Source organism: Pollicipes pollicipes, unplaced genomic scaffold (assembly GCF_011947565.3).
Source record: "Pollicipes pollicipes isolate AB1234 unplaced genomic scaffold, Ppol_2.1 Scaffold_6052;HRSCAF=7182_pilon_pilon_pilon, whole genome shotgun sequence".
NCBI classification, from domain to species: Eukaryota; Metazoa; Arthropoda; class Thecostraca; order Pollicipedomorpha; family Pollicipedidae; genus Pollicipes; species Pollicipes pollicipes.
Window position 1 is genome coordinate 23,472,815 of NW_023596805.1, and position 13,807 is coordinate 23,486,621.

The following is a 13,807-nucleotide window of genomic DNA, read 5'->3' on the forward strand; positions in this document are numbered from 1 at the left end:
AGAAGGGGGAGGGGCAGGGCCAGCGGAATGGGCGCGGGGACGGGACCGTCGGACTGTTACCGCGGGGGAGAGGGGGGGGGGGGGGGGGCACATACGAGAAAGGTGCGGACTGTGAAATGCGCTAGCCGATCGTGCTGGTGGGCGTTACGTCTATTGTTAGCTGAGGGGTTAAGGGCTCGGCCATGACCGAGGGGATGATATTTTTTAAATTACGCTGCAGTGTCTCCTTGGACTTCTTGCAGTATCCTGGAATGGCCTCAAACGGTGTTGCCAAGTAAGCAAGGTTTTCGACCTCCGCGCCGAGCGACAATGCCATTCTGTCTACGATTAGCTCTAACTTCGAAGAGCCCCGACTCATCCACCAATTCTCTTCAAGGCTCTATTGCTAGAAATCTTATCACGTTGTCAGTTTACGGCCTCATTGCCAGAGACGTTGTCGCATTTCTCCTCTCATGCTGGGTGCTGGATTGTGTGCTTAATTGGCCGCATTTGTCAAGGTAGGGTGGCGCCGAACAGTTTCCTACAACTGTAACCAGAATATTTTGTGGAACGTTAAGACGCCTGCGCAGTACAATGCACCTCTTATGAAGGTTTTATCTTGTTTTTTTTAAAAATAATATCTGCCAAATATTTGGCTGAGTCCCCATGGCCGTGTTTGACTTGATTTTTGAGTGAACAATGGAAATGTGAAGATCGGCGATAAGTTGATTTATGTGATATAATTTCATCCCACATGCCTTGCATCAGTACCTGTTATTCAGACCACAGCCCGTCTCGAGCCCTTGTAACTTTTAGCGATAGAGACCCGTCCATGTCTTGTTCATGGGCAGCCCACCCTTGGCAAACGCAGTTCTGAGAACCCAGCTTGATACCTACGTAAATGTAAATGATATGTCCAACTGTTGACGAAATGAAACTAATTGTAACACTTATTGTGCTGAGCATCTATGTGTATCTGTAGTGGTCGCGAGCACTGCAGTTGCACTATCCTTGTAGTGATCGTGAGCACTGCAGTTGCACTATTCCTGTTCACAACGCACAGCCCGGGTGAGCTACCTAGGTGACTTTCATCGGCAATCTCAGGGCCGCCTTACTGACAACGGAAGTAATGCGATAAGATTCGTTTGATGAAATGTTTTTCCTTATTGCTGATTAAAATGTTGCAATGCCGTTTCGTAGTGGTAGTCTAGCAATTTTTTGCGTAAGACCATCGTCAATTCCACTCTCCCAACCAGCCTGGGCCTACTTGCGCGTCTGCGCGTCTGCGCTGGCCGCCGTTGCTCGATAGTGGCCAGATCGTAAGCTACCTAGGCGGGTTACGTATTCTATCGATTTCGGAGGGAAATGAAAAGGTAGTTCCAATAATGCGATCGACTACCGATGAAGGGGAGAAAACGTTGTGTGCATCTTCCGGTATCTTGTTGCGAAAGATGGCGTAAGCAGCGGTTATGTGACAAGAAGATCGGTGTTTGTGTTGTAAGATAATTTTTGCTTTGAAACGCGTGTTGAAGAAGTGCAAGTGTGCAACGTGTGCAAGTCACCGTGTTGAATGTAATCAAAGATAATTTTGCTCTGATCAGTGTCTTGTGTTTCTCAATAAATTGCGCGCTGTGCTGACATTGCTGGCAGACTGTCGGTCACATGAACAGGGGGTGTTGATTGGCTATTCATGTATTATGCACCTTTAGTGGTGCTCAAATAGCAGTTAGGTGATATTCAAAGGAATAGTTCCTCTAGAAGTTAGGAGGACATTTCTGAAACATCAGCTTACAGAGACTTGCAGTTTTCTATGATTTGCTGTCGTGACCTCGTATGGGACTAGAATATCAGGGATACTGATTTGTGTTGTTTGTGTGAGAGTCTTTGAATGCTATAAATTGTGGAAAAGTTAGGTTAATATAATTCCATCATATGGTGGAGGACTTGTGGATGGCATCAGTTCTATGCTGCCTGTTTAAAGACATTTCATGAAATATGGTGAAATAATTTAACTTCCTGTTTTGAAATTAGGCATGCTCTAAGATACATACAAACAACATATTGTTAATAACGTTATTCTCAATTTCTTTCATTTCACGGAGTAAAGCTCCAAGTAAAACTTGTCTACTGGTGGACACGTTAACATAGCCAGTGACTACAAAAATACTATTGTATGAACATCTAACCTGCTGTCTCTTTTGATGGTACGTACAAGATAGTCTAGCCTACTCATGCCTGTGTTTTGGATTCATATTGACGCCTTCAAATGATAAATTTGTCATTGGTTGTAGTGTTGAAAACTATGAATCATTTCATATAGTTAAGGTAAACTCAAAGTTCACCACAGTCGCTATGTAGCGATGAAGTGATGGATATTAGTGGCTGGACTATTCACCCACAAACATTGGTGCGTACTGATGCAAACAAAGCAGAATATTGCGTTAAAAAACGACACTGCCATACTGTGCTCACTTTAATTTCTACTTCAGGACACAACAAAATTGTACTATGCAACCAAGAATTAAGATGAAATAACTGATATTGCTCCACAGGAATGGATAACAGGCAGCCACATGAATACAAGGATGGTCATTTTTTGATAATTTTATTGACATTATTATTGATAATTGTTATTATAATTGTAACCAATGCCAAATTATACCAGGGAAGAGTCAGGCACATTAGGAGAAACAGAAGAGTTGTACGAGAACTGGCAATGCCTATAGCTCATGCACACTAACTAAAAAGGACGAAGACCTACTGCCAACTACTGGGGCCATTTTCAGGCAAGGTTGGTGATTTTATGGCATCTTGAGTAGTAGTGATCCCATTATCAATGACAATTTATCTTCCCTCGACCATAGCACAGAAACGATCGTAGTGCCGTGCTCAATCTATTTTTTAATTGTGTATTTTATTACAATTATTACCTACCGTGTGATTGAACGCTGCACTATACAATCTGTTGGATTGTGCAGTGGCTGTATGGTTTTTAATCAACACTCTTCCCACCAAGTGGTTGTTATCATTTTTCTATTTTTGCACCAGAGGAGGCACAACCGCTGATACAATTACAACTAAACAATAATTCTCCCTAATCCGCTCTGCCAGACAGCACGGTGAAGATATTTGTTATCTCATACAATTATATTACATCAAAACTGGTATACGTGAGAAGAACCAAAGTACTCAGGGCAGCAGTACTGTCATCCAGGGACAGAGCATGTGCAGCTTAGCAGTGTTGCGCATCAGTGTGTGTTTTGTGGGGGGTGGGGGAGGAAGCGAAGCTTCTATGATTGTTTCCATTCCGGGAATAAAGGCTCGTCAGGCCAATGCTTTAACTCACGTATAAATGATCCGGTCCATATGGTTTCTCATTTGCACCAGACTTGTGTAGCGATTAAGACGTATCATATGGTAATGTAACTTCCAAGGTTTGGTAGGTGCACTACAGGGAACCACAATACGAGGGCGCTGCTGCAAATTAATTACAACCGCCTTGCCGTCCCCAGGGCACCTTTGAAGTCAATAGGCGGCGGTTGCCTGCCATCATTGCCGGAGACGCCGCTCATCTGCTGTAGATCTGGTGCATCGAGGCGTACACGAGCCAGCAGAAAGACGATCCGAAGGCGCCCTTCAACAGCCCCTGCGGAACGGCCAGCGTGACCGATAAGCACTCTATGACCAGCGCTTCTCTAGACGACCGATGCCCAGCGTGACCGATAAGCACTCTATGACCAGCGCTTCTCTAGACGACCGATGCCCAGCGTGACCGATAAGCACTCTATGACCAGCGCTTCTCTAGACGACCGATGCCCAGCGTGACCGATAAGCACTCTATGACCAGCGCTTCTCTAGACGACCGATGCCCAGCGTGACCGCTGGTGCCACGTTCTAAAGGAGTCAGGGCACCGCTTCTGCTGCGTACAGCGACCGCATTCGTAGCGGTCGTGCTCCAAAACAGCGGGGAGGGGAGTACCGGTCACAAACAGACAGCCAGCGGCGGGCAGCATGGTGCCGATCGACCGAGGGCGACATTTGCACTGCGGCCATCCGCGGTTACCCGAAGAATGCACGCGCTGTGGAGTCCCCACATCAGTCGAAGTCATCCTGACTGAGACGTCCAAGTAGCGCGCCGAGGAGGCGCCTCACTTGGCTATCTGGACGACACATCAGCACCAGCTCCCCGTGACGGAGCCCGAGCAGCTCGCAGTCGGCGTCGGCTCCCGCATTATCGTCCGCCACGGGATATCTCTGTATCGATCGTGACCGGCTGCCACTCAGTGTTGGCGCCGCACTACAGGGATGACATCGTGTGTGTGTGAAATAATGACAGCGGCGGCCGGCTTCTCGGGGTCGCAGAACCGCGCCGACTCGTGCTCAGCGGCATCCACCGGCGGCAAGGTGAGCACCCGCTGAACGTGACGCTGCTTGCTGGCGACCCCGATAGAGAACCGGCCGAACGCGGAAGTCAGCCGCTAAGCCGGGTCCCAGCTGGAGTTGCGGCACACGTAGCACGTCGACATCGGGCGCAGACAGGCGTCGACGGCGGGAGGCGACGCGCTGGCCTTGCTACACGGCCGCTGCGCCAACGATACGGCCGCCTGGAATATGGCTAGCCCGCTGGTCGGGCGGCAGGGCCTCCGGCGCGCAGCGCACGACGCCGCCTGCACTCCGAGTGCGGTAGACTGTTATCCGGAGGCGATCGCCGACTGGGCCGGCCGGCGGAGTCCAGTTTCTGCTTGCATTATGACCTGGTGCTGGCTGTACGAGGCTGTACGGAACTGGCTCTCACCGACGACTGAAACCGGTCCCGCACGCTGGCGACTCCCGCCCCTGCCTCATTAAGGCAACATTGAGAATGCACGCACGCAGATGCTGAAGAGCTTCTGTCTGAAGTCAGCCTCAGAAGTGCGACCTGCTGGCGCTGTGTCGCGACGACGTGGTGGTGGCCTGCGGGGCGATCTGGCGCGGTAGCGTCGGCCGCCGACCGGATCCTGCTGGAGGCGTGCCTGCCGCTGGCACGCGACGACGGCCTCGGCGCAACGCTCGCGCTGAGGGTGGCCGTGCGCCTGCAGCCGCACCCTCACCCTTATCCCACCCGCAACAGGCCCGGCTCTGGGTACTGTTGAGCGCCACACTGCCGCAGCTGCGACCTGAGCTATCAGAAGCCGCCGTCACCACCGCCATCAGCGCCGCCCAGCGCCTGGAAACGGCCACCAACGACTTGAACGTCTGCCAGTCACGTCCGGCCTGACCCTTTGGGAGAACTGGGGCTGCTGGAGATCAGTCCCCCCCCCCCTTTCCGACACTGGTGAAGTAGGAACCATGCCTTGTGCGGTGTTATGCTGTTTCGTCTTAGCGCGATAATTTTGTCGCCAGTCTTAAGTCCAGTGACCATCGTGTACGCCCTGCGCCCGTCGCTGACGCGGCGGCGCAGACGTACAGGAATGATCGCAAAACCGATGCGTTGGAGTCGTACATAGCTGCAACGGGCGCGTGGAGGGCCGGCATTAAAGCTGTGTTAGCAACTTGTCCCCACGCGCCGCTGGCCTGGTCATTCGAAATGCGGCCGAGAACCAAACTTCCGCCTGGCTGCTCCACAGTCGGTGGGCCTGCTCTGTCAGGCCCACCAGCCTGCCAGTGACAACATATACCTGGCTAGTGTCTGGAGCGCTGGTGCCATCTAAGCTCGTGCGCTGACGACCAAGTCCCAATGTGGCATGTCCGCAGGTGTACCGAAGGCCTCAGAGTCAGATGCTTAGCTCAGTCAGTCAGATGCAGTTTGTAATGGAAGTAAGAAATGCCTATTATTGGTGCTTGTGCTCATGTTGCTGTGTACAGAAGATAACTGAACTCTAAAATGTTCAGATTGGAATCCTAATTGACTGGATTTCGTGAATTGGCTGAGGAGACAGGCTGTGGGCCAGAAAAGGGCTGTTGGGACTCCCAACTGGACTGTCTCCCAACTTGGGAGACAGTCCAGCATGTTTTCCGACCTCTGGCTCGGCGATGGGAGCGTTGACCACCGAGGCGTCGCACGCGTGACGCAAGTAGCCCTCCGAAGATGGGGGGAAGCCAGTGCGAGACTGCTAGCCGCACTGCTTGTCAAAGAAAGTGATTCGTCAGCCTTTGGCATGCATACATGGGCACAGCAGGGCTTTGTGTACGCTAACGCACAGGTCTGCCGCACCGAACAAGGCACGCCTTCTCGACAGGGTTTGTGCAAGCTTTGCGTTCTGCCACGCACTAGACAACCAAGTCACGTTTTCTAGACAAGCTCCGTTCGAGTTTTGCCTAAATCCGACAAAAGCCAGTGCCGGCCAGCCAGTGTGTTCCTGGGAGACGGTGTTTCGGTGCCTGAGGTAATTTAATGATCTCCGAGTGATCTTGTGTGTGGATGTCCTGCACCTACCACCTTCCGCTACGGTTATGGTGTTGTGGTCGTGGATCATAATGCACGGTATGCTCTGAAGGGTCGGTGAATACTATTTTCGGCAATTTTAAAGGTTTGATCTGCAGTGGTATTGACCTCAAATGACATTGACCTCACCGTCAAATAACCATAACACCACCCTTGACACGCTTTAGCTCCTGGTTCACGATACTGCGAGTGTGAGAGGAAATTCATGTAATGCTCACGATCTGGCCTGATGTGGCGTTGACTTGGATGGGGCCCATTTAAACTTAGACGACCCACTCACCGTTCTTGCAATGCCATTGGATGTTATCAGATGATGGCAGATTGCCACGCACCTGCTATTTCTCGGTGTGATCAATGATGGTGCATGCCGGGGCGAAGGGTGTTTATAAAACACAGACGCTGAAGGCCACCGAGCGATGGAGCACTGTAGCACGCCTAAAGTTGATTCTGATACAAAACCGCGGAGCATTCACCCTCACCAAGCCATGCCATAGATATCTGCCGATGCTGGTCACGTACATGTTCATCCATATCAGTATTTTACACGAGCACAATATCTTCTCATATCCTCGCCTGCCGAATTATCCCAGCTCAGTCACTGGCCTAGGTACGTGATACGTTGTTTGTAGTCCCCACGTTTTGCTCTGTTCGACACAATATCGATGAAACTGAACCATATTGCGGCACCATTCATTGTGAATGGCAGCGTGTTTGAAAGCGGAAAAAGCACTCGTAAGTAGCTCACATTTTTTGGTGAATTTGTACACGAAGTTATGATAGCCTTTCATGAAACATTGCTTCGTCAAAACCTAACACAAGGACTTCCCCTGAGAGTGTGGAGCCGAGCAATGCTTCACGAACAAAGGCAAGCTGGACACAGTACTTCAAGAAAGCTACAAAGCGCCGACAGAACAACATGCCTTATTGAAAATCGTGAGCCATTGGGAGTCGTTCGAGTTGTTTTCAACCCTGCTATCAGATAATTGGTTAAGGCCTGGAGACACTGAAAAACACGACGAACTGCGACTGAGAAGTCCAAAACCAAAGACAATCCTCCAGCCAGAGGAAAACGCTACTGGAAAAGTACGCGAGCATGTATGTGTACCCGCCATTCTTTGGGGCCATGCGCAGGCTACACGGTAAGGAGTTTTCTAATGCAATTTTCAGACAGGCAAGGGCCGGTGGCAGACCGCGGCAATGTCACGGCAAAATTCTGCATTTTGCAAGTTTCGCAAAAATGCGCGCATGGTGAGCAAAAACATCATAAAAATCACCATAGGCTTAACACGGGCGACGCAAATTTCGCGAACACCGAACGACGGCACGACCCGCGTCCACTCCCGGAGCCGTATCTCGATAACCAAGGGTTGCGGTGACATGAAACTTGCACAGCCAGGTGGAAAATAGAGTCGACGATAGAACTGGTGTAAGTTTAACGCACCACGTGGTATGTGGCACATGGACACGTGTTAGAAAGGTGGAATTGGCCGTGTTTGACGGGTTTTTACGTTTTGGCATTTATCTCGGCACGTAGCGCAGGTAGAAATTAGGTTTAACTTGGGCGGCTCGAAAAGCGACCTCGGTAAAAACCGGCGTGCGGCACGGCCGCCTCTGGGCAACTGTGGGTCGGAGCTACACAAAATTAACACGCTTCGACAGAAAATTGAACAGGGAATCGCGTGATGTCCCATGTGGCGCTGCGCACGTCACGTGCCATGTGCAAAGCAGCGGGGATAGATTTTCCCGTTTTTGACCGTTTTCACGTTTTATGCCACATCTCGGCAATCGGAGGAGATGGAAGCGTGAAACCCACTTAAAAGCGTTCACACACGTACCATGTACATTTCATATGAAGAACACCAGGTTCTGTGACGCACCGTTGCACCGGTAATCATTGTGCAAGCCGAGGATGTCTGGACTTGGAAAAATGAGGCCAAATACAGCATGCTGTCGTCGAAACAACTGGCAGGATCGCGTCGAGCTTAACATTGCCGCGTGTGCAAATTCATTGGCTCCAGTTACCATCCATTTTTAATAATTTTCCACTCTTATTCGTTCAAACATCGACTTCGCCTACAGGGTTGCGAGTTTTCTTTTTTGCGGCGTCGAAATGCCGCCGATCGATCGCCAAGTCGCAGTCATCGAAAAATTCAAGTAAAATGAGGGCAAACGCACGTGCGTATTCATCTGCCGGTCATTCACTTGGTGAAGGGCGGAGGAGTCAAAATCGCCATGCTGCGATTGCTGGCGTCAGCGGCGTTTTAATCATCTTTCGTTCATTCATTCGGTGCGGGAGAAGGATTGAACGAGGATCTGGAGTAGGGCCCGCCCCGCGGCTAAAGGATGGATCGGAGGAAGAACAAGAAGGGAAAAGGACGACGTGCTTTGGCGAGTTCCGTGCCGATGGGGTCAGCGGGTGGCGCGTGAATGGGAGCAATGTGGCCAAAGGCCGACAGGTCTTACTTGTCTAATAATTATTTCAGAAGGGAAGGAAGGAAGGAAGGGTGTTAGCCCGTCCGCCTGTGGGTCGTCTTGTGGCGTTGACCCGTAAGCAGGCTTGCGGGTCAACCTGCTTAACCTGCCTACGTGTCAGCGCAACATGGGTCGCTTAAGAATGAAAACTTGACAAGGTGCACGTGCGCACGTGCTGAAGTGTTACAGTGAGTTTCGAGCCGGTGGAATCAAGGGGTGCCGCGTAATACGTGCTACAAATTGTATTCTAGCCCATAGCTTTTACATGGGTGGCGCGAATAAGCCACCCAGGTCAAGACCGGCCAGCGGCCTTTCGAAACCATCGTCGCATCTCGGCAACCTGCGGATCGGAGCGACGCGAAATCAACACGGTGCGACAGGGAGTTCAACAAGAAATCATGTAAGGTCACGTGTGACGTCGCACGTGCCACGTGCCACATGCTCAGCAATGGGAAAAACAGATTTCCCCGCTTTTGACCGATTTTCACGTTTTATGCCGCATCTCGGCAATTGGAGCCGGTGGAGGCGGAATCCAACTTCAAAAGCGCCGACCTATGTGCTGTCATTTACATTTCGTGTTGGCCACATGAAATGTCATACCTTTCATTTGGCCAACACTAGACTATGCGACGCAACGCCGCCCCGGAATTAGTTGCGCAAACCGGGTACGTCGGGGTTTGGAAAAATAAAGCCAAATGAAACGCGCTGTCGTTGAAATCGTCGACACGATCGGGGTGGAATTTACATGACCGCGTGCGCTGATACATTGGCTGTAATTACCACCCTTTTAAGTCATTTTATGCCCTTTTCCGCTCAAACACCAAGTTGGTCTAAATTCCGTTTTTGTCGCGACGTCAATGTCGCCGATCGATCACCCAATCGCCGCCGGCGAGTAATTCAAGTAAAACCTGGGTAGAGCGCGCGCGCTGGGATCGAATACAACCGCCGTGTTTTATTCATCTTCAATTCATTCATTGGATGCGGGCGGAATATAGTTGAGCCACGGTGAAAACGACAATGCACCATTCCGAGTGCGTCGGGACCCCAAGAGCTTGGATGGTGTGCATGTTGGCCATACAAAGAAGCACTGGGGATCGGAATCCAACTCAATTTCTGTGAGTGTATTATATGCGATACGAATTGGAGGAATAAGGTCATTACAGCAAACCGCTTGCGCGTGCATCGGCCGGCTGAGCGGCACGGGTCTATCATTGACGTGTACCCCACCATCGTGGTCATCTGCACCCAGCCACCCCACCAGACTACCAAAGATGCGCCACCATTAGCTCAAAAATCTGCGCATCATACCGCTCCGACTTACGCAGCCACACCCGGCCACAAGACCTCAAAAGGACACCAGCTGACTGGATAACGAATGAATTTTCTTCGGGTTAGTCAGCAGTAAGCACACCCAGCAGGGTTTTTGAAATCAGAATAACTCAAGTTTCACTGACACGCGGTCCAACCAGCAGCGAGCATGTCCAGCAGGCCCTCTGGTATCATTTAGCATTTCAATGACCAGCAGTCGGGTCAGCGCCCTGTCCTGCTGATCACCTCAATAATCGGATGGGTGTGTCACAGCGCTGATCACGTGTCGAAACGCACCGTTTTATAACATAAGCGTATATATATATATATATATATATATATATATGCACACACACACACACATACATATATACATAGCTTATCATGGCATAGTATGCCATATTTATGGAATATATGTGGTGCAGGCATTGTGTTCTGTAATGACGTTTTTATAGCGATTTCTGCCACGTTTTGTCTCGAGCCAGTGAGTATTGTGCCGAATTGTGCCTAGCGAACATTGTAACTGGCCAAAGACCTGAAAAGCCACCTCGTGAATGATATTCGAGCAAGCAAATGCAAACATAACTGCACCCCACAATGATCGCTGACATTGTCCTGCTGACCTGCTGCTGACCTGCAACCCCACCACTGACCTTTCGCTTGTTGCTAAGCAGAACGGCGTCTCGCTGATTGTCGGCGTTGCCGGGCACGTCGGCGCCCCATATCTCGCAGCCGACCCGGCAGTAGCAGAACGAGATGACCATCACCGGAATAAAGTACTGCAACCGGTCAGGCTTGTGTCACAGTGCCGCACAGCAAAAGTCACAGCCGTGGCCAGGTCTCCGGGGCACGACCGCCTGTCACCACCTGGCACGCACGATTTAGGGCCAGTATTGTCGCGGTGACATGTGTGATGAGGGCCATGGTTTGTAACCCCCGCATGTTAAGGTCAGGCACTCCCCCCACCCCTTCCTCCAAGCAGACTTTGTTAGTCTCTGCTCGGTTACAACACGCAGCTTACAAATAACGGGCGCATTATGCACGCAGCAAAACACAATTTGCGTTACAGGAAGTCACATCAAATATATATATATATATATATATATATATATATATATATATATATATGTATGCATCGCAACCAAAAGCAACAGAATATGTGACTAACTCAAGTTCTGCATTACCATGTTGGTGCTTACTGTTGGGTTGTTATTCTTGGGAGCGGTTGTGCTCTGTGCGATCGATTACAGATTGTGACCGGTTGATAAGCTGTTCCTAATCGGAGTGCTTCCAACTTTTTTAGAAGAAGTGACCTAGAAGTGACCATTGAGCTATACCCGGTAATTTAGCCGCAGGATTTAAACTAGCTTCCGCCTGGCGCCAGAATGCATTTAAACTAGCTTCCGATTGGCGCCAGAATGGATTTGAACTACCTTCCGATTATCGCCAGAATGGATTGGTGGGCTTGTCAAAACATCGATCTTAAAACTGTGGGAATAAGGGGAAGGGACGATTTAACCGGAGAACAGAAGGCAGAGACATATATATATATATATATATATATATATATATATATATATATATATATATATATATGTATATATATATATATATGTATGTGTGTGTGTGTGTGTGTGTGTGTGTGTGTGTGTGTGTGTGTGTGTGTGTGTGTGTGTGTGTGTGTGTGTGTGTGTGTGTGTGTGTGTGTGTGTGCATTCAAATGCATATGAAGTCCATTAGAAATGTACGTTTTCCTATGATGTTACTAGTCCTGTAACCCTGGTTGTAGACCGTCAGTCACTGACCAATGCGTGACAAAAACGTGGAGTCGTGCTGAAGTGATTTGTTTGCGATACATCGGTCTAAAAAGGAGGTAAATCAAGGCAGGCTAACATGTGGCGGCTGTGTCATGACCTTACGTGACGCGTTAATTGTTGTAGAACAAATGCCCGTGAACATAGCATCGCCCTTAATTATTCCGCTGGTGTGACGAAGCCAGGATTTCCATACGGTCTTCTGTTTAGCTTGGGGCTGACAGCAAAGATCCATGCAAATTATGTTAGACAGGGGTGAAATAGATTTTAATCAAAAGTTAGTTAAAATTGTCTTTCGACGCCACAGGCTCCAGATCGACGTCATTCTCACAGGGAGGTCGCCCTCACGTCCTCATGGACATTTCTTTCTGTCTCCTTGTCATATGCTCATTCCCAACAAAAAATATAGATTCTTTCGGACCACACGCTTTCATTTTCACACTATAGATAGACCATTGATACCCGTAGCTGGGCCACTGGGATCACAAATAAGCTTGTACGCTGGTGCGTGTGGTAGCACATCACAGACTGTCAGCGCCTGTCCAACTCAGCCTCCCCTGGGGCATTGCCGTTTTCTGTCGACGGCATTTAAGGTGACCGTTATAGTGAGAGAGAGCGAGAAAGAGAGAGAGAGAGGGCGAGAAAGAGAGCGATAAAGAGAGAGAGAGAAATAGAGAGAGAGCGAGAAAGAGAGAGAGCGAGCGAGAAAGAGAGAGAGCGAGAGAGAAAGAGAGAGAGAGAGAGAGAGAGAGAGAGAGAGAGAGAGAGAGAGAGAGAGAGAGAGAGAGAGAGAGAGAGAGAGAGAGAGAGAGGAGAGAGAGAGAGAGAGGAGAGATAACGCTGCGTGCTTGAGAGACCAGGGCCGCGTTCCCATTGGCAAGAGAACTTGGTGGAGTTGCTACCTATGACGTCCCAAGTCCCTGCGTCATACATAAGCGACTATGCTCCAAGGCGTAGGAAATGTTGTGACGTACCCACCTCTGACGTCATAGGCTGCAACTTGTGGTCGGCGTTTGATATTGAGGAACGCTGCCCGAGGTGTGGGTTGTGGTTTCCCGCAGTGTCCGCACTTCCTGCCAGAGTGAAAGGCAGCCAAAGCCATACCGGCTCAGCTGCTGAGTGTGTCGTAAAGCCTCAACGACACCGATGCACGGTACTCACCTGAAAGCTGATGCGCGTGTAGAAGTAGACGTTCCGCGACACCTGGTCCACGCCCTGGTAGTCGCAGTAGGGCTGAGGACAAAACGGCACAGTCACACGCCGCGAGGGGCTGTCGAGCGCGGCGGAGCATCACGCCAGTTACGTCATCGTCATGACGCCAGGCGCAGCGCAACACGCCACAAACCGCAGAACATAGCAGTGCTTTAATGAAGGCACCCATGTACAATTTTATATCCATCGTTGCTTTTATCAGACAGACAAACACAAGGACGGGGTTCACGTTCCGAAGCAAGGTCGGAGCAGGTCACTGACCCAAAATGGTCGGAGCAAGTCTGTCACAAAGGTCGGAGCAGGCAACTGATCTAAAATGATCCAGGTCAATATTTTGTGGTTGAGAGTATAAGGTCTTGCGTAACCCTGACGTCTGTTGAAATTACAAACTATGAGCAAACTTGTAGATTCTGATCACCTTGACATTCTTGAGATGAAAAGGTCATTGACCTCAACTGAAAACCAATGAACTTTTCCATACAGCAAGTATCTAGGTTCAACACGTTTGCTTGAGGAGGTCTGGGGGTACTTTGGACACCGATCTGGAGTTTGAATTGATGAGATCTTAGTTGACCCCAAAACCATGACCTAGGAACCA

General features: G+C 49.9%; 1 protein-coding gene across 1 annotated transcript in view; it reads right to left on the reverse strand.

Annotated features, from left to right (window-relative positions):
* The window catches only part of LOC119104370 (tachykinin-like peptides receptor 99D), a 33,332-nt gene that overhangs the window by 17,870 nt on the left and 1,655 nt on the right, over positions 1–13,807 (reverse strand). Inside the window, exons 2-3 of the mRNA XM_037228066.1 lie at positions 13,159–13,230; positions 10,837–10,962 (exon numbers count right to left, since the gene is read on the reverse strand). Coding sequence (XP_037083961.1) covers positions 10,837–10,962; positions 13,159–13,230 — 198 coding nt within the window. The remainder of the gene's footprint in view (positions 1–10,836; positions 10,963–13,158; positions 13,231–13,807) is intronic.